The sequence below is a fragment of the Cryptomeria japonica genome, chromosome 7 (assembly GCF_030272615.1).
Source record: "Cryptomeria japonica chromosome 7, Sugi_1.0, whole genome shotgun sequence".
NCBI lineage: Eukaryota > Viridiplantae > Streptophyta > Pinopsida > Cupressales > Cupressaceae > Cryptomeria > Cryptomeria japonica.
The window spans coordinates 261003674-261031260 of NC_081411.1; the positions used below are offsets into that span (position 1 = coordinate 261003674).

Here is a 27587-nt window from a genome sequence, read left to right on the forward strand (position 1 = left end):
AAATTTATACGTACCTGTTTATCTCTTAAACCATATGCTAAATCAATTTCCCTTTGTGTAACATTAGAATCTCCATTACGATGTGCTTCTTTAACCAATGAAGCCACACCTTCCCATGTTAACGTGCATCTAGAATGTTGACAATGTTTAATCCATATTGTCATCCAATCAAGATTGTTTGCAATATACAAATGTAGTGCATCCCACCCTTGACCAATTGTACAAAAAATAAATAGATGTCTAATAATCAATTTATTTTAAAGATTAAGAATTAATTAACTACAATAACATCTTATAATTACCTCTCACTTTCCTCAATCTACCTTTCCCCGTCAAGTACTCCCCTTAGAATTTGTTAGTGGTGTTGGGATCCCAAATGCGATCCACATGGATCTTTGTTGCAAACTTAGGAAGATATTCAGAAATGTACACCATAGTCTGGTATACCATATATCCCTCCACCATAGAACCCTCAAGATGTGCTCTTTTTCGAACCAAAGCCTTAAAAAATTTCAAGTTCCTCTCAACCATCCACATTGACCTAGTGTGTATAGGTCCAGACAATTCAATCTCCTCAACTTGGTGTATGAGGTAGTGTTCTTGTGCATTGAAAAAAGCTGGAGGTAGACACTTTTGCATTTCACACATTAAATGAGGAGTTTTTCTCTTCCAATATTTTATATCATCTTTATGGATTTCTTTACATGACAACCACCTACAAGGTATTCAAGACGCAAAAAAATATATTACATAAGTAAAACAAATCGCAAATATAATATCTATACAACGAACTAAACAAATATCACTACTTACCTCATGTATTTTCCAAGATCATATATGACTTGCTTGACATTATCGTCAAAATCGTCTGGGAGAGATAGAGGTAGAACGTACTACAACAATTATAAAATTATCTTTTCATTTTTTTGTAACATAATGAAAAGTACACGTATGCGCAGTACTTAAATACATACTAAAAACATAAGAACATGAATTACCTTAATGAAAGTATGCCAATCATGCGTTTTCATCCCTGGCCCAAATTCACTTTTTTTTGATATGAGATTGTTTATGTTCACAACAAATCCTGTGGGAAATCGAATTTTTCATATAACTTCTTTTATAGCATTGCTTTGCTGATCCGTTAATAACCAAGGAATCTCACTTATATTAATATGGTCTCCATGGCTATTTGATTGAATGACATTTATCATTGCATGATTGGAATCCTGAATGTCACTACATATTTTGACAATTTTTTCTTTGTCACGCCTTCCATCCAATATTTTTCATTATGTCTCTGTTATATTCTTTCCAATATGCATACTATCAAACAAATGAACAATTTGTAACTACTCGTAGTAGGGCAGCCTACTAAATTGTCAGGGATAACTTTTTATTCCCTTAGGAAGGTGGTCATTTATGCCTTCACGACCTTCATGATCATCAATCACATCATCAGTAAACAAAACAAAATAGAAAAGATGTTTTATGACAAACCAATAGATGGAATGGCATTACCTTGACGATTAATTCTATTATATTCCAACTTCCACAGGTGAGGTGTCATTCTTCATGGCTTTGATGTATTCTCTTCTTTCCCATTGAAAAGATGTTTTTTCAGTATTTCGATACTTATGATTTTTGTGGAGAAAGTGCCTATACTCATCAAACACCTGCTTTCCTAAACTTTTTGAATGACGAGATTTCATCTTTGGACCACAAACAGGACATGCAAATTTTCCCTTTGTTTGAAGACCTACAAGATAATGTATAATTGGATTAAATATGATAATTTTTTGAATTATAATGTTCATGCACAACTTAAACACTATAACATACCACAAAAATGTGTTAGCCCCGGGGCATCATGTATTGTCCATAGAAGCATCGCATGGAATTGAAATTGTCTTTGTCCTATTGGTCTAGAGACGTCATACATAGTGACACCATTCCATAACTCCAACAACTCGTCGATAAGAGGCTCGATATATACATTCATATCTTTAACTTGGTACTTACCTAATCGAATGAACAAAAACATTACATAATTATTATGACCATTTAACTGCAATATTTATAATTAAATTTAGATGACTATATTTAAATGATAAAATACCTGGAACAATCATTGCCAACATTATGTGCTCCCTCTTTATTGACATCCATGGATGAATGTTATTGTTGATAACAAAAACAGGCCACACTGAGTAAACAGATCTCATCTCTCCAAATGGATTGACACCGTCCGCTACCAATGAAAGCCTGAGATTACGAGGTTCTTCTTTAAAGTGTGGCCACTTTTCCTCTATGTCCATAAATGCTAACCCATCCATAGGCATTCGAATAATGTCATCTCAACTTCTATTGCGTGCATGGTAATTCATAAATTGTGCCAAGCTAGTGCACTTGAATAATCGTTGCATACGTGGAATAATGGGAATATAGCGAAGAACCTTGTGAGGAACCCTTTTTGTTATTTGATCTGTTCAATATCTACTGATATGACATTCGGGGCATTCAGTTCAAAATTCATGTTGTTTGTGATATATAATATGATCATTGGGACAAGCATCTATTACTTGATACTCCATTCCAATATCTTTCATAACGGCAGATAATTCTCGGTATGAGCGAAGTAGAATATTTGATGGTGGTAACAAAAACTCACCTATCAATCTACAACAACAAAATATAATTTGTTATAATAAAGAATATTAATGGTACAATATGATTCACAGTTTATTATGACATATATGACATGCCTTAACATACGTGACATTGTTATGTTGGATAAACCATTCATAACCTTCAAGTTCACCAACAACAATACAACAGAGAGAAGAGTTGCCTGCGAGCCTTCATAAAGGGCCTCAGATGCCTTCTCAAGTAGAGGGACATCATGAACAACATCAAGGTCATCTTCATCATCATGATCAGCTACGTGAGTACTAAATGAGTCATGGATCAATGTATTTGTACCATCATCTTCAATTGTGTTTTCTGGCTCATGATCGTCATCTTCCATGGGATCATTATCTTCAGCTTCGATATTCACACCTCCATGTTCATCCACTTCGAAAACCATATTCTCAGGGCTGTGTTGATCCATACCATGTGCTCTGGGGTGCTCGACCTATATAAAATTGATATACATAAATAAACCATGATCATGATCTCATCATCACGTGATTTATTATGTATATAAATTGTCAAAACGATATAATGAAAAACTTACCAATGGATGATAATCATGTCCACCTTCAATGTGATCATGCAGCCTACAATGTTTCTTCATTGTTTTGATTAGAAGTCTTCTAGTCTTTAACCCCTTACAAATTTTGCACGGACAATAACATTTTCCATCACCTTTTCTTTTCAAGTTAGACCACAATCTGGCAATTGTCTCCTTATTTTGTTGTTTGTTGATATTGTTTGACATGGTCTTTCTTCATAGGCAAGAAAATAGAAATCATCATCATTGAACAAAGCATCTTATTGAATTTAGATTTCTAGTTTGCTTATGGTACATCACACAACATGGAAAACAAGAAATACTCAATAAATAACAGGATTCATGATCTAGTATTATCACAATCTGCACTTGGCCTTCAATATTTTCTCCTCCTAACACTGTTTATCCATTACCTGTCAAGTACAGAACTCTAAATGCCATTTGGGATTTCATACAAGACCTACAAAATAGACCCCTCCCACGGATGAGATTCTCTACAAACAACTCTAGAATGATGTTCTTGATGTTAGATGCATTTACCTTGTTTACTAACCCATTGATACTCTTCAGAAGGGCATCCCATGTTATGCACTAGTATTCCACACTGCTCTTGTCTTCCACATCTTTCATCATTTGAGCTAGCTTAAATGGGGGAATGTAAACACCCCCACTTCTTCCAACACCCTTCTCAGCTCCTCTTACAGCACCTTCGCCATTCCCATTCTGAGATGGAGCAGACACAACACCAAAAGTTTTCATTTCCACTGCCTCTATGTCCCTCTTGTTTCCAGAAGCCCCTTTATCAATTAATTCATGCTTATTTCTGTACATAAACCCATTAGGAAGCATGAGTTTTTGCATATAAGCTCGCCCCAATAATTTACAGTTATTTTTCATCAAGATTCCCTCAGGAGCTGCCAGATCCTGCTTCCATACTTTAATTCTATTTTCTCAAAGGACAATCCTAAAAATCCATGCATTGCAAACAACTTTTTACACCTTTGTTGGTCGTGGTGGCATCACAAAGAGTTTACATCAATAAATGAAGAGCATGCCAATGCTTTTAATGCAGCAGTAGAAGTATATCTCTTATTCAATATCTCTAGTGAAACCCCCATGATCTTTTATTGGAGTAGAATTTGTTATATTCTAGAAAGGGTCTTGTCCTTTGTTGATGGGATATTCATCTACCTCAAGAAATAACTGTTCTTTTCTCCAACAAGAAGTGGAACTAAATGAAGATCTAGCACCATGAAATGAATCCTCAAAAGGATTACTATAGTTAGTTTTGGTAGATAATGATCTGGGTAAACTACTAATGTGGCTTTACGAAACATTATGTACTAGCTTAGCATACTCTAACAAATTTGGTGCGACATGCTACATCCAATTAAGTCTCCATTAGTGTCTCTATTGTGTTTATGGATTGGGATTCAATGTACTCTTTTTATACACAGATTTTACTTTCAACTGAGGAGGTTTGTATGTACTTACTTGTCTTTCGATTGTATCCCTATTTCAAGAATTTATTCTATCAACAAATCATTTGTTGTAAGTTTTACAAGTGGAAGCTTGAACATGCCCCATGCTAGCCTTGTTGATACGTTCAACACCATCTTGTGCAACAAATCTTTAGAACTCCATTTTTCCAAATTGAAGAGTGAGTAGTAAGGACAATCTAGGACACTTACAGAGGTTTTGCAAGAGAGATAAATAGACCTAAATATTATGGCTTAATAATGATCAATAGGTAAACAAATAAGAAACTCTCAATATCAAAATGACTTTCTCAATTGTCTTTACTAGAAATGGATAGATCTCCTAATGATGGCTTTATGACTGTATGTCAACTTTAGACTCAATCCAAGAAGAGCTAGAACTAATATGCGATATCTAAATTTATGATCTCTATAATATAACAATCCCATAACTATGTTTCCACGCATCTATACCACAACACAAACATCATGCTAGTGTTCAACCATAGCAATTGATATCCTAATTATAGAATGTGAAATATGCACATAACTATGAATAAAGATTAAGAAAAACAAAGAAAGATGCTTATTGCAAACATAAATGACTAATGGACAAGAATTGAATTCATTGTAGATAGTTTTGAATACCAAATTCACTTATTTGTGTGCATTTAGTAACTCATGTACTTGTGGCCAACCGTTTATCTCTTTCATAAATTAAACACTTATTAATAACATTAAATGGCTGAGTAATTATGTTTTATTTGAAATTGAAAATAAAATATTTTATTTCAGGACAGCTCACACTATTCCCTATCATATTTTAGACTCTTGGTTTTGTTAGTAGTGGTTTGATGTCTTTGGAGCTGATCATTACATTTCTTTAGTTACGTTTGCTAGCCTACTCCCAGCCTGTGCCAAAATGGGAGCTTTGGAATAGGGTATGGACATCCATCAAAGCATAGAAGATAGAGGAATTTTTTTAGATGTAGTTGCAGCTGCACAAAATGGATTTGTTGAGAAGGCTTTAGAAACTTTCAAGCAAATGCAATCGGCAGGTGTAAAGCCAAATTCCACGACCATTGCTACTATCGTCCCTGCCTGTGCTAAAATGGGAGATTTGGAACAGGGTATGGACATTCATCAAAGCATAAAGGATAGAGAAATTTTGTCAGATGTTGTAGTTGTAACTGCCCTGGTAGACATGTATGCAAAATTTGGAAGCATAGACAAGGCACGTGAACTGTTTGATAGAATGCCTGAAAGAAATGTTGTCTCGTGGACTACAACGATTGTTGGATATGCACAAAATGGATTTTTTGAAAAGGCTTTAGACACTTTCAAGCAAATGAAATTGGAAGGCATAAAGCCAAATTCCACAACCTTTGCCAACATCCTCCCTGCCTGTGCAAAAATGGAGCTTTGGAATAGGGTATGGACATCCATCAAAGCATAACGGATAGAGGAATTTTGTTAGGTGTTGTACTTGCAAATGCTCTGCTTGACATGAATGCAAAATGTGGAAACATGGACAAGGCTAATGAATTGTTTGATATGATGTCGCAAAGAGATGTGATCTCATGTGAACAATCAACATGCGCGTATACAGGAGGAAGGGATTGCTGATACAAAATTGAACGCTCACTCCTCAATCACAGTTCTATGGTTTTATGAGATTAAACTAGGACAATTAACCACCACATGTATATTTTTTGCAACATGAAATTAAAAACTAGGGCAATTTGAATCTACCTCCTGCGTGGGATTGCCTTCGACACGGGTTTGATGTTCTTGGGGGTTGAAGTCGCCATGGATGCCTACACGAGATTGCAATTCACAAATGAATTCCCCGCCTCTTTTTTTATTTTGTAATGGTCGTTGTCGTCTGAATTAGGACGAACTCAAGCACTTTTTTGAAAAAAAGGAAAATTCTCATTGCTAATGCCTTCTTTGTCGAAAAAATGGGTAATTTCCATCAGAATTACGACGAATGCGGGCAATTTTTCAAAAAAAAATCAAATTTGGCCACAATATACCTTCTCCGTCGAAAACCTCAGTCGAAAATCTAGTCCAAATGTATTAGTGTCTTTATCAATTGATGGCAGTACATGTTTCAAAAGTCATATTGTACATATTGTGAGAGTTGAGAAACACAACACCACATGAGCCTAAAGATCTTCTACAAGCTAAACAATTTGTTACAAGGAGAAGCAATGAAGCAAAATAATCCGAAGAACAAAAACACAGGAAAATATGCTCAAAAGAGGAGAGCTCAATATTCACCAAAAGTGTAATGAGATAATAATACAACGAAAAGAAAATTAATCTTTAATAGGTCAAGAAACCCTAAAAGGGAAAACCCTAGGCTTGCACATAATAATTAATAAAAGAATTAATTATTATGCACCTAATGTTATCTTAAGTGTAAAAGATAATAGGGAACTTAAAGAATTAAACAAATATTGTTTAATTAATCAAGTAAAGACCCAATTACTCTAACACATATCATATCCACCCATCTAAGACATCACCAGAAATTCACAAATGCTTATCAATCCTGGACATACCTAGCGTAGTCAATGTCCTTGGTTTCTCTGAATCAGTTATCCAAATCATATCCCATCATGGCTTGGTGATCAGTGTACATATATATATCGAAGTAGTATCAACAACAAGGGGCAAAATCCTAGCCTCGCTAGGGGTATTTCGCCTTCAGGGTTTTCAACATCGGACCAAACATGCAACAAGACAACAAGGATCAAAACAACCAACAAATGACAATTGACAATGCAAGAAGGCTAGACATCACTGACTTTAACTGATTTCAATTAAACAAAAGATCTATTTGTAAGATGTTTTAATTGACAAGAATACATTTCCAATAGCATGCATGCTTACTTATGGTTGTTAATTTTTGCTTATCATATCTCCTAAGTGACTCAAGGATGTCTCAACGACTAGAGAAGCAAGGAAGGAATGTAATGTTTTATTTGTTTGCTATCTATGAGTAAAGTCTTTTATCATGCAAATTTGTCCTACGAAGTAACAGGTGGCATATCGTTGAGGACATTTCATATTGTATGAGACAAAGGTTAACTCTTGTCTGTTTACGCAAGCAACACTTAGGTCATCTTGGTTCAATTATACCTCGATGCTTGTGTCATCTTGCAATATCAAAAACCATGTAAGTTATACTCAGGTCGTTATGGTTCAATTATACCATGATGCTTGTATCAACTTTCAACAAATCAAGGATCGATGATGAAAACAAAGGAAGCACTAGCACTTTGATCATAATAGATGGCAACATTGAGAACGAGAATGCATATTAAGCTTTGCATTAGCTGCACATCATTATCATCTTAATCTTGCATTAGGTTGCACATCATTTTTAATCTTGCATTTAGTTGCACATCATTATCATTATCATACACCTCATTTTCAAGATACATCTCATAAATCAAAACAATGCATCATCACATTTTGCTTGTCAAATTCATGAATCATACATTCACATCATAATTGAAATCAAGAGCATTTATCTAAGCACCACATCATCCTCATAGAATCTCATATTGAAACATAATGCATATCATTTATCAATGCATCTCTCGCATGCATATCTATCACATCATCATGGAATCTTTCTTCACTTTCATATCTTCATCATTCTTCCAACTATCATCTATCATGTCTTATACGGGATGTATCTTTCCTAAAACTAGACGTTTTGATCAGCTCTTATACAAGATGTATCTTTCCTGAAACCAAACGTTTTGATCAGCTCTTATACAGGAAATATCGTTCCTGAAACCAAGTGTTTTGATCAGCTCTTATACAGGATATATCCTTCCTGAAACCAAACTCTCTATCATCCATGTCTTATACAAGCAGTATCATTCCTGAAACCAGACGTTCAATCATCCATGTCTTATACAGGAGGTGTCATACCTGAAACCAGACTTGATCTCAATCTTATCAATTCCAATCAATCTTATAAATCTAATTCATATGATCGATCATATCATTATCCCCATACATGAGCATATCATATCAACAACATGTTAGAAACATCTACATTCATCAAATTCACCATCATCTACATCGTCATCTGCAAAATTCATATAGATTAAAAGCATATCATATAGCTCATCAAAATCAAAATCGTTGCATCCATATCATATCATCATGCACATGTGTAACCACATGTTGATCCAAAGGAAATCAATCAGAAACAATCATCAGACAGAACAAATAAATGTCCAAAGTCCCTGGATATCATATCAAAAATCAATCCAGTCCCATATCAAAATCAATCAAATCAAAGATCCATTTCGAAATCAATCAAATAAAAGACCCATATCGAAAGCAATATCAAGAAATCAAGCAACATCAAGATCCATATCGCATGCATCAAATCAAGACCCATATCAACACTTGAACCATATCGACAATCAAGATTCATATCAATGCGACCTTGGTGGATGTGTGGGACATGTATGCGCTATGCTCACATTAGTCTTCATCATTTCTATCAACATCATTATCAGGAGATGAATCAATCAATATGCATTCAACACAGTCAATACTCTCATATTACAATCAATTCAAAAACACTTATCAAATCGACAAAAATTTCAAAATCCTTTATTCATCTCCTGAGGGGGCATCATCAATATCATTCATCAAATCTGGGGCATCATATCGACAATTTGACACACGGCATCATATCGACATTTCGACACAAGCATCATATCCGACAAATTTTCTTTGAATCAACATGTGGTCACACGTTAACTCAAAGAGGGGCAAAATGTAGACACCTAAAAGTTGCACAATGAATTAAAGTGAATTTTATTCATTTAATTATTCTTAATTCTTCCTATTAATTAATATCCCTATTCTTCTAATCACCTATTAATTAAATTAAGATTTAATTAATATAGCCTTCTTCTATCTAAGCCATTTAATTAAATCCCCCTTCTAGCCCATTTAATTAAATTTACATTTAATTAAATCCCCCCACTTGCAAAATCCTACAAATGCAAATTGCAACCACAATTGAAATAAATTAATTTTATTTTAAATAAATTCTATTTTCCCCACCCACTTGCATTTTCCTACATATCCCACTTGCCTCTCTAAACCCCCTTCTAGATTCTTCTAATCACTTCCAATTTAGCCTAATCCATCTCGTAATTATTGTCACAATCCTAAGCAGAGGGAGGTCACCTCTCAAACCCTTAAAGGCTTTATGTCTTCAAAAAGTTAACCTTGAAAGTCTTCTAAACCATTAATGGCTAACTCAACCCTCTTGCATGATTAGAGGCTTTCTCTCTAACTCAACCTTCATCTAGCCCAAGGGTCTCATCACGCATTGATGGCTTTAACCTTGGTTATCCCTTTAACCCTTGCACAAGAGTTTATCCTTTGGGTAAAAGCTTTATCCAATGGGTAATCCTAACCTAACCTTAACCCTTACCTCCTAAGGTAACCATGAGGTCTTCTCAAGCATTTAGTGCTTCTTACATCCCCTCTCAAGCAATCTATTATTGACAATTATCACCATTTCATTGGTGAGAATTGAGTGCATGGATTGATAACTTTCAATCCTGACCCTTGCTAAGATTATCCAATCTAATTGACCCTTCATTGCCCTATTTTCCCTATAAATAGAGTCATTATTCTATCATTCTAGAATCCAAGTTTTATGCATCTAATCTATACTCATTTTTATCAAGCATTTTAGTCTCTCTTTGAATAGAAATAATCTAATGAGCATTTTAGAAGTATTTCTCTTTATCATAATAATCATATTAAGCTAGTATATCATGTTAGGATAGTTCTTTTACTAGTCCTTTCATCTTATCATCATATACATGTTAGTTTAATTCATATTTGTTAATATCATGCACATTTAGGATTGCATTCATGTTAGATTGATCAAACATCCCTCATTCTCATGATTGTCATCCCTAAGTCACTTTGCTCAGTGATTTGAGAGCAAAGACATTTGCTTGAGGGGTCTTGTGGGATAGAGAACAATGAAACATCCCTTGGGAAGTTGAGCTATTCCATATAGCTCCATAGCTTGCACCAAGAGTCCCATTGGTGTGTGGACAAATCCGGAATTCGTATTATTCGTTTGATCCCCCCACTTTTCCCGCACACACATACAAGTGTTGTTTTGTGGTCAATTGGTAGGGAGATATATAGGGGTAAAAAGAGATGGATAAACAATGAGGTAGAGATAGAAGGAGATATGAACAAACAAAGATGGAGAGGTAAAGATGGAGAGGTGGAGAGATAGATTTAGATGTCTAGGAAGAGGGAGAGGGATATAGATGGATGGCTAAAGAGAGGCAGAAATGTCCAAAGATAGATAGAGAGAGAGAGAGAGAGAGAGAGAGAGAGAGAGAGAGAGAGAGAGTATAAAGAGATAGGGGAAGAGGGAGATTAATATATAAAGAGATAGAGAGACAGAGAGGGAGAGATAAAGATAGAAACAAATAGGAAGTTTGAGAGAGAGACAAAGAGAGATATAGAGGAAAAGGGAGGGATATAAAGAGATGTAGATGGTGAGATACTTGTGATAGAGATAGATGGAGACATAGAGAGGAGGAAGAGGGTGAGGGAGATATATGGATAAGTAGAGAGACAAATAGAGAGTAGAAATAGAACTATGAATGGGGCGATAGAGAGGGAGAGAAAAAGATACATGAAAAGAGAAAGGGAGATATTGGTAGCGATAGAGAGATAAGGGGACAAGAGGGATTGCGGAAGGGATAAATAGAGACCAGCAATAAATAAATAGAGATAAATCATTTTGAAAAGCACAAAATGGTCACATCAGGGGCATTATGTTAGCTACATAGCCAAATTTTTATTTAAGATGTTGCAAGTTTATTCACCAAATGATCTATAAAGAGTTAAAGACATGTCTCAAGCCTCTTGTATTCAATTGCAAATATCTAGTTCTTCACAATTCACTTATTCACAATTTAAATAATTAAACTAAATTGGTTTACAATACTAATTATAATCATGATGTTACTAGATGTGAAGTAGAATTAAACACAACCATGGAGAACATACAAACAAATGAGACACACTATCAAAACACTAGGAAGAATATAACCTCTTGTTGCATATGCCACTATATCAAGAGTACAAGCGTTGCATCACCAAATAGGTACATTGAAAGAACAAAATCTCACTCCTTATTTCTCTTATGTGCCCACTTTGTCTCTATACCATCAAAAAATTTGCCTTCACACATAAGTTCACATTTTTATCAAAAAATTTGAACTTAGGAAATTTATTTTACACCTTCAAGTAGGCCTTCTCTCACCTCCACAATCAATAGAAGATCAAAAGCTACTTGATTGAAGTGTCAAAACTTCATCTTCTTCACATTCTTGTTTGCTTGCATGCTTAAAATTCAAATTAACTAATTTACATAGTTACATCAACCATTAGAAATTAGAAATACATGATGATGTCTACATGCTCATTTAAGTGTTTGCATGTTCACCAATTGGTAGAAGGGATGAATTTACCATTTAAAGTCATGTCCAATAGTCATGGCATCAAGATTCTAATTTGAAGCCTTTAGAGATTTTTTAGATCACCTTCCACACCTTCACCTTGTAGGAAGGTGTGCACCCTTCATCCCCTTGGTTTTTTAACGCTACCCTTGGGGATTCACGACATGGCTTAACTACCTCTTGTGGTTTTTTTATCTTTGGTGTTTGTATAGAGCATTAACAAGTCGATCTTTTAGTGCAATGACAAACCTTTGCCAACAAATGGTATCAAAGTGAGAAGGTCACATGTTCAAATCCCTCAGTTGCACAGGGGGAATTATTGGAAGGTGTGAGCCCTTCATCCCCTTGGTTGTTTAGCGCTACCCTCGAGGATTTGCAACATGGCTTAACTGCCTCTCGTGGTTTGTTTATCTCTGGTGTTTGTATCAAGTGTTAACAACTCGATCTTTTGGCACAACGAAAAACCTTAGCTAACACACCTATCATAAAAGCAACTATTTTACATTCCCAACCACCAAGAACACAACAAAATCCATAAAAAAAAATTTGACCTCCAACAATGACCCTAATAGCCCAACCTTATTATAGTCTAGAAGAAAGGATAAAAAACTCATGATGTGGGTGTAAATTCTTCCACAATAATTGATGGAATTAATAATTATTTCGAAGTGTTGTTCTTAAACTTCACTTAAGAGCAATATAGGTTGAACATTAATTTCAACATCATCCAATATGTCATATGTTAAGTCGATGTTAAGAGACACCAAAATTCATAACAATCATAGTATATGAAAATGGTAGTTCTCCCTAAAAGAAAAAAAATATTTCCGCTAATTTATTATATAGCCAATGAGAATGAGACTCATGCAATTGTGATTTAATTTAGCCATGACATTTATTTTCAAACCACTAATGATCCTAAATGACCTAGGATGTCACACTCACATCTTTCACATGGAGATGAAACTATGCAAGTAGCATTTTTTTAAACCAACACAAATCAAGCTTACCTCTACTTGCAAACAAAAGCATACATAATAATAACTCCTTACATTACACAACACAAGGTTCACACAATGGGATTTACAAGGATGAATAGTGTCCACTACCATAATTATTATAGTGTCATGTAATAATTAGGAGAGATGGTCTCAAGGTCCTTCTCTAAGGACCCCTCCATACATATCCTAGTGCATTTCCTTTGTGTAAGGGATTTAGCCTCGAAAAGGAAGGTACAATAGAAGTTAATAGTTAAACCCATATTAATTAAAGAGTTCAATCTACCTTTTTGGGTAATTGTTTGTGTAGATTGATAGACTGTAATAGAAATTTAAATCTACTTACTCGTAGGCTAATAAAAAATATTTTTCTAAGAGATAAAAAAATATTTTATATTTTAGATTATTTAAATTAATCCATATTGCATGTGTAGATTACAAGATTTGAGTAGAGCAACCAGGAATCCATTGAAGAGTAGATACAAGTATATGTCCAGAAGAGTATACCCAATTTCTTTGCTAGAAAAAAAGTAATATATATTCATATTTTTATTGGAACTCTCAAAAAACTCAATCTCACTCATAGTTAGTATCATCATTAAGATACATAACACATTAGTATTTTGGTTAATCTAAAGTGAGGTATAACACTAATCCTTATCTCCTATCCAACTAAATCCATTCTTTATTTAATGTCTAAATAACTTTTAATCAACAAATATAACATTTAATACTAAACAAAGCTAAACCATCACCCATACAATTTGATAGAGAGTAAAAAGTTCTATGATATATCCATATCAATTTGAAACACATTTAGAATGTAAATCAAAATATAATAAGGTAGAAGAGCTAATGGTCTCCCATATAGACAATATTAAAATGAATATATCTAGTCATTTTCTAACATTATTACACATATTCATCATGATTTTTAAAGGAGAGGAGAACTAGATTAACCCACAAGATTCACCAACTTGATTGATGGTGTCTACCACACACCAACACAAGGTTGGATGATTCATCAAAAGTGAACCCATAGCCATACACAAAAGTATGTTTTCAAATAAAAAATTATAAAAAAAAATTTTGACTGAAACAATGAAACAATTTCATTGGAATGACATGTCACTAATTTTCTAATGGTCATAAAAATTTTATTATAAATCCTATCTAATTCTTGAATTTTCACTCATTTTATACATTTTTTTGAAAAAACTAAAAAATAACCTCTTAATATCTTTATGTGTCTGTACATACACATACACACATGTATGTATATGTATATGTATATACATATGCATATATACATGTACATGTACGTACATGTGTGTGTATAGAAAAAATAATGGACCAAGGCATAATTTATTTTTATTAATGATAAACAAGTAAGAAATAAAGTGGAGTCAAGTCCAAATTATTACATTTATAGTAAATTTGTTTTAAAACTTATAATCTATATATTTCTCCCATGCACTAGATATTCAAGCTAGCTATTTGGTTAAAAAAAATACTATTCAAAAAAGGGAAACATGTTGACTTTATTTTGTGACTTTTTCAATGATTCTATTATAGTCAATTTTATTTAAAAATTCTATCTAAATAATCTCTTTAAAAATATAACTACAAAAAAGAAACTTTATTAAAAAAATTACATTTCATTAGTTAATACCATTTTAGAATCCAAAATACATATATCAATTTAATTTAAAATTCAAATTTGTGTTGACTATTCTCTTTATAAAAAATATCATAATTAATTCCATATACATCACTTTTATATATATCATGATTAATTCCATATATTCCAAGTTAAAAGTAAAGTTTGTTCCATCTTTACTTATTAATGATTATGTTTGAATATCATTTTTTTTAAATTGACTAAAAACAATAGAAATTGAAAATTAATTTAAACATCATTCAAAATCGTTTGTTGAGTTACATTAAAAGACCAAAATTTTATAATGATGTTGATGATTCTTCATAGAAGACGAACAATTTCTCCTATTGGAATGAGATCATGGCCCTGGAAGACCCACCGAGCATTAAAATATATTTGATTGGATCCACTAGGCAGTCCTCAACTTATAATTCATCAAAGCTTTAAAATGAAAATAGAAATGGATCTTTTTGTAGTCTAGATATGTGACCATCTATTTTTCGGTCTAAAGATGGCTCACAATATATGGGACTACCTCGTAATCCATGCAAGAAACACTTAACTATGCTATAAATGATGTGTACACACCTTACCTCCTACAAAATTTGAACTTGTGACCTCTCTTTCAACAATATAAATTTTGAGAATTTAAAAATAATCTCACAAAAGATGATCTCAAGCTCAAATGCACATGACCATCGGGGAATACAAGTTAAAGCTCCTATTAATAGGAGTTAAGTTAGAACATGCTGTGCCAACTCTGGTTAGGCCGGTTACCGTCCTTAGTTAAGTTCGAATAGATGGCTGAATGGGACTGTCATTTCACACGTAACTTCCATAACAATTATTGAGAGATTTTGTCAGCATAAATTTGGCGATTCCTGTACCAACTAACTGGTTAATGCGTAAACGTAACTGCCAAGCCATTGACGTCCCAATCTATTCCGGGTGGATTCAACATTTTCTGTGGAAGTTTTCCTCACTCCAATAAAATTGTTTATCTTCACACGTATTCTAATAATGTAGATTCGCTACACATTCTCAACGCTGGGCCACACGATTGTTCTACAGTTGACTGTTCTTTAGCGTCACAACAACTCAAAAAGTTTTTGCGCAAGATTTCAAGCGATAAATTTTTTTTATAAAGAAATTACTTAATGAAGGGCTATATTTATCTATTGACTGTTCTTAATGAGCTTCGTTATAACTGTGAGCCTACCATTAATGGACTTCGGACCAAAAACCAGCACTTCTTGCAAACAAACACAACCAAAAAAATTATCGAAATCGATGTAACATTTAAGATCTGTAAGTATACAAAATTAAAAATATCGACTAATGATATGCTTCCCATAATAGAAATTCATCTCAAAACTATTCGGGATGAATTTAAACTAACTATTTGAAAAACTTTTATGACGGATATTCTGTTTCTTATACTCTGTTTAAGATATCAATCATAAAAAGTTCTTAATTTAAACGGAAAACATGTTTTATGTTTAGCAATACATAATAGTAAAATGTTGAGTTGAATAAATTGTTTTATTCAATTTTCAATATGATCTGCTTCAACAGACAAGATCGAAAACAATTGAGTTAAAAAGAAAAAAATGTTAAAATTTTTGCATCTAACCTCCATGGTCACATTCTGTGAAAGCATCAAGATCTGAGAAACAAAGAACATCCGAGTATAAATAGTTTCTGTCAACAAGTTTTCAATTGACAGGATAACTAACTTGAAATTCCAGATCTGATTCCCATAAAATTCATCATGCAACAGCTAATTTTTTTTCTTTATCCTCCAAGCGAACCTCCTGACTTCTGGTCTGTACCAAGCTTAAACTCAGTGCATTCAATTCTGATATCCGGCGCCCACCATTGATGAATCCCATGCACAGTTTGAAAATCAGACGCCGAACTACGATTAACATTAAGTCTAGCAGACGGAATCAAATGGCCTGCCTTGGCCTCTTTCCCAAATGCAGAAAACACCATTACCCGGATGGAATGCTGCGCCGCAAGGCTCGCAATGCCCCCGGCCCCTTTCTGCTGCATCGCTGTCTGGTTACCAAAATACCCAACATAACCCGAGCACAAATCATCCTGAGGATTAACATACAGACAAGGAACCCACCATTGCAGAACAGAAAACATTCTCTGCGATTCAATCCGAGTGTCTTTCCCATGAAGCGTCATGGCCAGACCAGCCTTGACCACGCTACCGGCAAAATGCAACCCGCGCTTAATTTTCTTGCTCTTAATCCTCTCCAGAGGCGCCGAAACAAATGGCGGGTTAAAAAAATGGGCTTCCACAAAACGCCCCTCTGCCTCTGCAATTTTCCGTCCCGCTAACATCCCAATGGCGGCCCCGAGAGAATGCCCGGCGATCCACACGTTTTCACACCCGTGTCTGTCAACATTCGTTTTAACTGCATCGAAACCGGTGTGAAATCGAGACGTCGTGTGCAGTCGGTTTGTGAAAATGTGCAGATCGTGACGGAGGTCTCTGGCCAGTGACTCACGGGTTTTAACCGTACCTCGAAAAGCCACCACTATTTTGGGCGCACCCGCCGGGCGCGAACAGACACCCGCAGCTTTTCTGCTCCATTTGTAAACCGACCCAAAAATGGAACCGTCAACGCCGTCGTACAGAGGTTGAATTAGCTTGAATTTGAAGAAGCTCCACCACTTTTCAGCCTGCGCATCCGGGCCATGCCTGTGCTCTTGCCTGTCTCGTTCCTGCACGACTACGCCCTGCACTAAACTGGCGGCTATGCATCGTCTGTGATCTGGATCCGACCTGAAGATTCCACAAAACAGAAAACCCATCCCCGGTTACAAAACAGTCATCAAAATACGGCTGGGTTTCAACATCAGGCACTTTTTGACAACAATTCATGAGTAACAAAACAGTTTACATAAGCAAACATGTCGTTTTTCCAGAGACTTGAAAACATAGCACATTATTATCTTTTAAATTGATCCAAAAAGACACTTTCTGTCCTACGAAAGTGGGTTATATTTAAGCTGGATTGTAAAATACAATGGCGGTTTTACTTTACTTACCAGTCGACAGCGGTCAGATGAGCAGGCCCGGAAAGCTTGAAGATCTGGCGCTCGCCCACCATTTCAATTCTTGACCTCCGTTACTCTGTCAGATTTCTGTAGTCTTTATAGCTTTCCGGGCTTAAACTGGGTTACTTTCTGTAACCTAGAAGAATTTAAAGTATTCTGCACATTTGGCTTCCGTCGCCATGAGAAAGCTTCAGACCTGTGGAACGCCTTACAGACATAGTCTACCGAATCCCTTGCTGATTAATTTCTTAAATAACCACGTGCCCAGTTCATGAATTTCACTGTTCTAACACGGCACTGAACAAATTGGCATGGATCTTCCGGGAAGTTGTGAATGTTTTATCCCCCCAAAAAATTGAAAAATCTGAGTCAAATCATCGTAATTTGAATCAAAAACCTAAATTCATGCTTAGTAGAAAGTAATTAATTAATTACGCATGAAATTAATTGGCTCCTAAAAGCACAGCTCTGATCCATCGTGTTGAGTGGTTCAATGTCACGCGGCTATCGAATTGCCTAGTCTCTGCCCCACCACCATTTACTTGTATTAGTTTTTTAAGACCCGTTTTTCAATTTCCACCACGAGGAACTCACCTCGTTATACGGTTTGGATTTTAAAATTGAAGTCAAATACTACGAAGCATCGCCTCTATTGTGTAATGGGTACATCGTTTCGTATTGTGAGACTGGAGAACACTAAAGTACTTTAGCCTAATCCATCTCCTAATTATTGTCACGATCCTAAGCAAAGGGAGGTCACCTCTCAAACCCTTAAAGGCTTTATGTCTTCAAAAAGTTAACCTTGAAAGTCTTCTAAACCATTAATGGCTAACTCAACCCTCTTGCATGATTAGAGGCTTTCTCTCTAACTCAACCTTCATCTAGCCCAAGGGTCTCATCACGCATTGATGGCTTTAACCTTGGTTATCCCTTTAACCCTTGCACAAGAGTTTATCCTTTGGGTAAAAGCTTTATCCAATGGGTAATCCTAACCTAACCTTAACCCTTACCTCCTAAGGTAACCATGAGGTCTTCTCAAGCATTTAGTGCTTCTTACATCCCCTCTCAAGCAATCTATTATTGACAATTATCACCATTTCATTGGTGAGAATTGAGTGCATGGATTGATAACTTTCAATCCTGACCCTTGCTAAGATTATCCAATCTAATTGACCCTTCATTGCCCTATTTTCCCTATAAATAGAGTCATTATTCTATCATTCTAGAATCCAAGTTTTATGCATCTAATCTATACTCATTTTTATCAAGCATTTTAGTCTCTCTTTGAATAGAAATAATCTAATGAGCATTTTAGAAGTATTTCTCTTTATCATAATAATCATATTAAGCTAGTGTATCATGTTAGGATAGTTCTTTTACTAGTCCTTTCATCTTATCATCATATACATGTTAGTTTAATTCATATTTGTTAATATCATGCACATTTAGGATTGCATTCATGTTAGATTGATCAAACATCCCTCATTCTCATGATTGTCATCCCTAAGTCACTTTGCTCAGTGATTTGAGAGCAAAGACATTTGCTTGAGGGGTCTTGTGGGATAGAGAACAATGAAACATCCCTTGGGAAGTTGAGCTATTCCATATAGCTCCATAGCTTGCACCAAGAGTCCCATTGGTGTGTGGACAAATCCAGAATTCGTATTATTCGTTTGATCCCCCCACTTTTCCCGCACACACATACAAGTGTTGTTTTGTGGTCAATTGGTAGGGAGATATATAGGGGTAAAAAGAGATGGATAAACAATGAGGTAGAGATAGAAGGAGATATGAACAAACAAAGATGGAGAGGTAAAGATGGAGAGGTGGAGAGATAGATTTAGATGTCTAGGAAGAGGGAGAGGGATATAGATGGATGGCTAAAGAGAGGCAGACATGTCCAAAGATAGATAGATAGAGAGAGAGAGAGAGAGAGAGAGAGAGAGAGAGAGATGAGTATATAAAGAGATAGGGGAAGAGGGAGATTAATATATAAAGAGATAGAGAGACAGAGAGGGAGAGATAAAGATAGAAACAAATAGGAAGTTTGAGAGAGAGACAAAGAGAGATATAGAGGAAAAGGGAGGGATATAAAGAGATGTAGATGGTGAGATACTTGTGATAGAGATAGATGGAGACATAGAGAGGAGGAAGAGGGTGAGGGAGATATATGGATAAGTAGAGAGACAAATAGAGAGTAGAAATAGAACTATGAATGGGGCGATAGAGAGGGAGAGAAAAAGATACATGAAAAGAGAAAGGGAGATATTGGTAGCAATAGAGAGATAAGGGGACAAGAGGGATTGCGGAAGGGATAAATAGAGACCAGCAATAAATAAATAGAGATAAATCATTTTGAAAAGCACAAAATGGTCACATCAGGGGCATTATGTTAGCTACATAGCCAAATTTTTATTTAAGATGTTGCAAGTTTATTCACCAAATGATCTATAAAGAGTTAAAGACATGTCTCAAGCCTCTTGTATTCAATTGCAAATATCTAGTTCTTCACAATTCACTTATTCACAATTTAAATAATTAAACTAAATTGGTTTACAATATTAATTATAATCATGATGTTACTAGATGTGAAGTAGAATTAAACACAACCATGGAGAACATACAAACAAATGAGACACACTATCAAAACACTAGGAAGAATATAACCTCTTGTTGCATATGCCACTATATCAAGAGTACAAGCATTGCATCACCAAATAGGTACATTGAAAGAACAAAATCTCACTCCTTATTTCTCTTATGTGCCCACTTTGTCTCTATACCATCAAAAAATTTGCCTTCACACATAAGTTCACATTTTTATCAAAAAATTTGAACTTAGGAAATTTATTTTACACCTTCAAGTAGGCCTTCTCTCACCTCCACAATCAATAGAAGATCAAAAGCTACCTGATTGAAGTGTCAAAACTTCATCTTCTTCACATTCTTGTTTGCTTGCATGCTTAAAATTCAAATTAACTAATTTACATAGTTACATCAACCATTAGAAATTAGAAATACATGATGATGTCTACATGCTCATTTAAGTGTTTGCATGTTCACCAATTGGTAGAAGGGATGAATTTACCATTTAAAGTCATGTCCAATAGTCATGGCATCAAGATTCTAATTTGAAGCCTTTAGAGATTTTTTAGATCACCTTCCACACCTTCACCTTGTAGGAAGGTGTGCACCCTTCATCCCCTTGGTTTTTTAACGCTACCCTTGGGGATTCACGACATGGCTTAACTACCTCTTGTGGTTTTTTTATCTTTGGTGTTTGTATAGAGCATTAACAAGTCGATCTTTTAGTGCAACGACAAACCTTTGCCAACAAATGGTATCAAAGTGAGAAGGTCACATGTTCAAATCCCTCAGTTGCACAGGGGGAATTATTGGAAGGTGTGAGCCCTTCATCCCCTTGGTTGTTTAGCACTACCCTCGAGGATTTGCAACATGGCTTAACTGCCTCTCGTGGTTTGTTTATCTCTGGTGTTTGTATCAAGTGTTAACAACTCGATCTTTTGGCACAACGAAAAACCTTAGCTAACACACCTATCATAAAAGCAACTATTTTACATTCCCAACCACCAAGAACAGAACAAAATCCATAAAAAAAAATTGACCTCCAACAATGACCCTAATAGCCCAACCTTATTATAGTCTAGAAGAAAGGATAAAAAACTCATGATGTGGGTGTAAATTCTTCCACAATAATTGATGGAATTAATAATCATTTCAAAGTGTTGTTCTTAAACTTCACTTAAGAGCAATATAGGTTGAACATTAATTTCAACATCATCCAATATGTCATATGTTAAGTCGATGTTAAGAGACACAAAAATTCATAACAATCATAGTATATGAAAATGGTAGTTCTCCCTAAAAGAAAAAAAATATTTCCCCTACTTTATTGTATAGCCAATGAGAATGAGACTCATGCAATTGTGTTTTAATTTAGCCATGACATTTATTTTCAAACCACTAATGATCCTAAATGGCCTAGGATGTCACACTCACATCTTTCGCATGGAGATGAAACTATGCAAGTAGCATTTTTTTAAACCAACACAAATCAAGCTTACCTCTACTTGCAAACAAAAGCATACATAATAATAACTCCTTACATTACACAACACAAGGTTCACACAATGGGATTTACAAGGATGAATAGTGTCCACTACCATAATTATTATAGTGTCATGTAATAATTAGGAGAGATGGTCTCAAGGTCCTTCTCTAAGGACCCCTCCATACATATCCTAGTGCATTTCCTTTGTGTAAGGGATTTAGCCTCGAAAAGGAAGGTACAATAGAAGTTAATAGTTAAACCCATATTAATTAAAGAGTTCAATCTACCTTTTTGGGTAATTGTTTGTGTAGATTGATAGACTGTAATAGAAATTTAAATCTACTTACTCGTAGGCTAATAAAAAATATTTTTCTAAGAGATAAAAAAATATTTTATATTTTAGATTATTTAAATTAATCCATATTGCATATGTAGATTACAAGATTTGAGTAGAGCAACCAGGAATCCATTGAAGAGTAGATACAAGTATATGTCCAAAAGAGTATACCCAATTTCTTTGCTAGAAAAAAAGTAATATATATTCATATTTTTATTGGAACTCTCAAAAAACTCAATCTCACTCATAGTTAGTATCATCATTAAGATACATAACACATTAGTATTTTGGTTAATCTAAAGTGAGGTATAACACTAATCCTTATCTCCTATCCAACTAAATCCATTCTTTATTTAATGTCTAAATAACTTTTAATCAGCAAATATAACATTTAATACTAAACAAAGCTAAACCATCACCCATACAATTTGATAGAGAGTAAAAAGTTCTATGATATATCCATATCAATTTGAAACACATTTAGAATGTAAATCAAAATATAATAAGGTAGAAGAGCTAATGGTCTCCCATATAGACAATATTAAAATGAATATATCTAGTCATTTTCTAACATTATTACACATATTCATCATGATTTTTAAAGGAGAGGAGAACTAGATTAACCCACAAGATTCACCAACTTGATTGATGGTGTCTACCACACACCAACACAAGGTTGGATGATTCATCAAAAGTGAACCCATAGCCATACACAAAAGTATGTTTTCAAATAAAAAATTATAAAAAAAATTTTTGACTGAAACAATGAAACAATTTCATTGGAATGACATGTCACTAATTTTCTAATGGTCATTAAAATTTTTAAAAAGTCCTATCTAATTGTTGAATTTTCACTCATTTTATACATTTTTTTGAAAAAACTAAAAAATAACCTCTTAATATCTTTATGTGTGTGTACATACACATACACACATGTATGTATATGTATATGTATATACATATGCATATATACATGTACATGTACGTACATGTGTGTGTATAGAAAAAATAATGGACCAAGGCATAATTTATTTTTATTAATGATAAACAAGTAAGAAATAAAGTGGAGTCAAGTCCAAATTATTACATTTATAGTAAATTTGTTTTAAAACTTATAATCTATATATTTCTCCCATGCACTAGATATTCAAGCTAGCTATTTGGTTAAAAAAAAATACTATTCAAAAAAGGGAAACAGGTTGACTTTATTTTGTGACTTTTTCAATGATTCTATTATAGTCAATTTTATTTAAAAATTCTATCTAAATAATCTCTTTAAAAATATAACTACAAACAAGAAACTTTATTAAAAAAATTACATTTCATTAGTTAATACCATTTTAGAATCCAAAATACATATATCAATTTAATTTAAAATTCAAATTTGTGTTGACTATTCTCTTTATAAAAAATATCATAATTAATTCCATATACATCACTTTTATATATATCATGATTAATTCCATATATTCCAAGTTAAAAGTAAAGTTTGTTCCATCTTTACTTATTAATGATTATGTTTGAATATCATTTTTTTTAAATTGACTAAAAACAATAGAAATTGAAAATTAATTTAAACATCATTCAAAATCGTTTGTTGAGTTACATTAAAAGACCAAAATTTTATAATGATGTTGATGATTCTTCATAGAAGACGAACAATTTCTCCTATTGGAATGAGATCATGGCCCTGGAAGACCCACCTTGCATTAAAATATATTTGATTGGATCCACTAGGCAGTCCTCAACTTATAATTCATCAAAGCTTTAAAATGAAAATAGAAATGGATCTTTTTGTAGTCTAGATATGTGACCATCTATTTTTCGGTCTAAAGATGGCTCACAATATATGGGACTACCTCGTAATCCATGCAAGAAACACTTAACTATGCTATAAATGATGTGTACACACCTTACCTCCTACAAAATTTGAACTTGTGACCTCTCTTTCAACAATATAAATTTTGAGAATTTAAAAATAATCTCACAAAAGATGATCTCAAGCTCAAATGCACATGACCATCGGGGAATACAAGTTAAAGCTCCTATTAATAGGAGTTAAGTTAGAACATGCTGTGCCAACTCTGGTTAGGCCGGTTACCGTCCTTAGTTAAGTTCGAATAGATGGCTGAATGGGACTGTCATTTCACACGTAACTTCCATAACAATTATTGAGAGATTTTGTCAGCATAAATTTGGCGATTCCTGTACCAACTAACTGGTTAATGCGTAAACGTAACTGCCAAGCCATTGACGTCCCAATCTATTCCGGGTGGATTCAACATTTTCTGTGGAAGTTTTCCTCACTCCAATAAAATTGTTTATCTTCACACGTATTCTAATAATGTAGATTCGCTACACATTCTCAACGCTGGGCCACACGATTGTTCTACAGTTGACTGTTCTTTAGCGTCACAACAACAAAAAAAAAGTTTTTGCGCAAGATTTCAAGCGATAAATTTTTTTTATGAAAAAATTACTTAATGAAGGGCTATATTTATCTATTGATTGTTCTTAATGAGCTTCGTTACAACTGCGAGCCTACCATTAATGGACTTCGGACCAAAAACCAGCACTTCTTGCAAACAAACACAACCAAAAAAATTATCGAAATTGACGTAACATTTAAGATCTGTAAGTATACAAAATTAAAAATATCGACTAATGATGTGCTTCCCCTAATAGAAATTCATCTGAAAACTATTCGGGACGAATTTAAACTGAACTATTTGAAAAACTTTTATGACGGATATTCTGTTTCTTATACTCTGTTTAAGATATCAATCATAAAAAGTCCTTAATTTAAACGGAAAACATGTTTTATGTTTAGCAATACATAATAGTAAAATGTTGAGTTGAATAAATTGTTTTATTCAATTTTCAATATGATCTGCTTCAACAGACAGGATCGAAAACAATTGAGTTAAAAAGAAAAAAATGTTAAAATTTTTGCATCTAACCTCCATGGTCACATTCTGTGAAAGCATCAAGATCTGAGAAACAAAGAACATCCGAGTATAAATAGTTTCTGTCAACAAGTTTTCAATTGACAGGATAACTAACTTGAAATTCCAGGTCTGATTCCCATAAAATTCATCATGCAACAGCTAATTTTTTTTCTTTATCCTCCAAGCGAACCTCCTGACTTCTGGTCTGTACCAAGCTTAAACTCAGTGCAATCAATTCTGATATCCGGCGCCCACCATTGATGAATCCCATGCACAGTTTGAAAATCAGACGCCGAACTACGATTAACATTAAGTCTAGCAGACGGAATCAAATGGCCTGCCTTGGCCTCTTTCCCAAATGCAGAAAACACCATTACCCGGATGGAATGCTGCGCCGCAAGGCTCGCAATGCCCCCGGCCCCTTTCTGCTGCATCGCTGTCTGGTTACCAAAATACCCAACATAACCCGAGCACAAATCATCCTTAGGATTAACATACAGACAAGGAACCCACCATTGCAGAACAGAAAACATTCTCTGCGATTCAATCCGAGTGTCTTTCCCATGAAGCGTCATGGCCAGACCAGCCTTGACCACGCTACCGGCAAAATGCAACCCGCGCTTAATTTTCTTGCTCTTAATCCTCTCCAGAGGTGCCGAAACAAATGGCGGGTTAAAAAAATGGGCTTCCACAAAACGCCCCTCTGCCTCTGCAATTTTCCGTCCCGCTAACATCCCAATGGCGGCCCCGAGAGAATGCCCGGCGATCCACACGTTTTCACACCCGTGTCTGTCAACATTCGTTTTAACTGCATCGAAACCGGTGTGAAATCGAGACGTGGTGTGCAGTCGGTTTATGAAAATGTGCAGATGGTGACGGAGGTCTCTGGCCAGTGACTCACGGGTTTTAACCGTACCTCGAAAAGCCACCACTATTTTGGGCGCACCCGCCGGGCGCGAACAGACACCCGCAGCTTTTCTGCTCCATTTGTAAACCGACCCAAAAATGGAACCGTCAACGCCGTCGTACAGAGGTTGAATTAGCTTGAATTTGAAGAAGCTCCACCACTTTTCAGCCTGCGCATCCGGGCCATGCCTGTGCTCTTGCCTGTCTCGTTCCTGCACGACTACGCCCTGCACTAAACTGGCGGCTATGCATCGTCTGTGATCTGGATCCGACCTGAAGATTCCACAAAACAGAAAACCCATCGCCGGTTACAAAACAGTCATCAAAATACGGCTGGGTTTCAACATCAGGCACTTTTTGACAACAATTCATGAGTAACAAAACAGTTTACATAAGCAAACATGTCGTTTTTCCAGAGACTTGAAAACATAGCACATTATTATCTTTTAAATTGATCCAAAAAGACACTTTCTGTCCTACGAAAGTGGGTTATATTTAAGCTGGATTGTAAAATACAATGGCGGTTTTACTTTACTTACCAGTCGACAGCGGTCAGATGAGCAGGCCCGGAAAGCTTGAAGATCTGGCGCTCGCCCACCATTTCAATTCTTGACCTCCGTTACTCTGTCAGATTTCTGTAGTCTTTATAGCTTTCCGGGCTTAAACTGGGTTACTTTCTGTAACCTAGAAGAATTTAAAGTATTCTGCACATTTGGCTTCCGTCGCCATTAGAAAGCTTCAGACCTGTGGAACGCCTTACAGACATAGTCTACCGAATCCCTTGCTGATTAATTTCTTAAATAACCACGTGCCCAGTTCATGAATTTCACTGTTCTAACACGGCACTGAACAAATTGGCATGGATCTTCCGGGAAGTTGTGAATGTTTTATCCCCCCAAAAAATTGAAAAATCTGAGTCAAATCATCGTAATTTGAATCAAAAACCTAAATTCATGCTTAGTAGAAAGTAATTAATTAATTACGCATGAAATTAATTGGCTCCTAAAAGCACAGCTCTGATCCATCGTGTTGAGTGGTTCAATGTCACGCGGCTATCGAATTGCCTAGTCTCTGCCCCACCACCATTTACTTGTATTAGTTTTTTAAGACCCGTTTTTCAATTTCCACCACGAGGAACTCACCTCGTTATACGGTTTGGATTTTAAAATTGAAGTCAAATACTACGAAGCATCGCCTCTATTGTGTAATGGGTACATCGTTTCGTATTTTTTAATTAATAATTGAAAATATAATAATATTGTATTATGATTTTAAGTTAATTAATAATTAATAAATATAATCAAGGTACAGTTTGAGTTGGCTTAGTAGTG

The 27587-nt window shown here is 34.9% G+C and overlaps 2 protein-coding genes across 2 annotated transcripts; both read right to left on the reverse strand.

Annotated features, from left to right (window-relative positions):
• Nucleotides 1-16441: 16441 nt before the first annotated feature.
• LOC131030020 (GDSL esterase/lipase At4g10955) lies at nt 16442-18332 on the reverse strand. Its single transcript, XM_057960702.2, has 2 exons — nt 17985-18332; nt 16442-17718 (listed from the first exon to the last, which is right to left on the reverse strand). Exons 1-2 carry the CDS (start codon nt 18044-18046, stop codon nt 16713-16715), a joined length of 1068 nt encoding a protein of 355 aa, XP_057816685.1. The 5' UTR covers nt 18047-18332; the 3' UTR covers nt 16442-16712.
• A 6920-nt stretch (nt 18333-25252) lies between these two features.
• Nucleotides 25253-27165, reverse strand: LOC131030021 (GDSL esterase/lipase At4g10955). Its single transcript, XM_057960703.2, has 2 exons — nt 26796-27165; nt 25253-26529 (listed from the first exon to the last, which is right to left on the reverse strand). The coding sequence occupies exons 1-2, from the start codon at nt 26855-26857 to the stop codon at nt 25524-25526; spliced, it is 1068 nt and encodes a 355-aa protein (XP_057816686.1). The 5' UTR covers nt 26858-27165; the 3' UTR covers nt 25253-25523.
• Between the last annotated feature and the right edge of the window lie 422 nt (nt 27166-27587).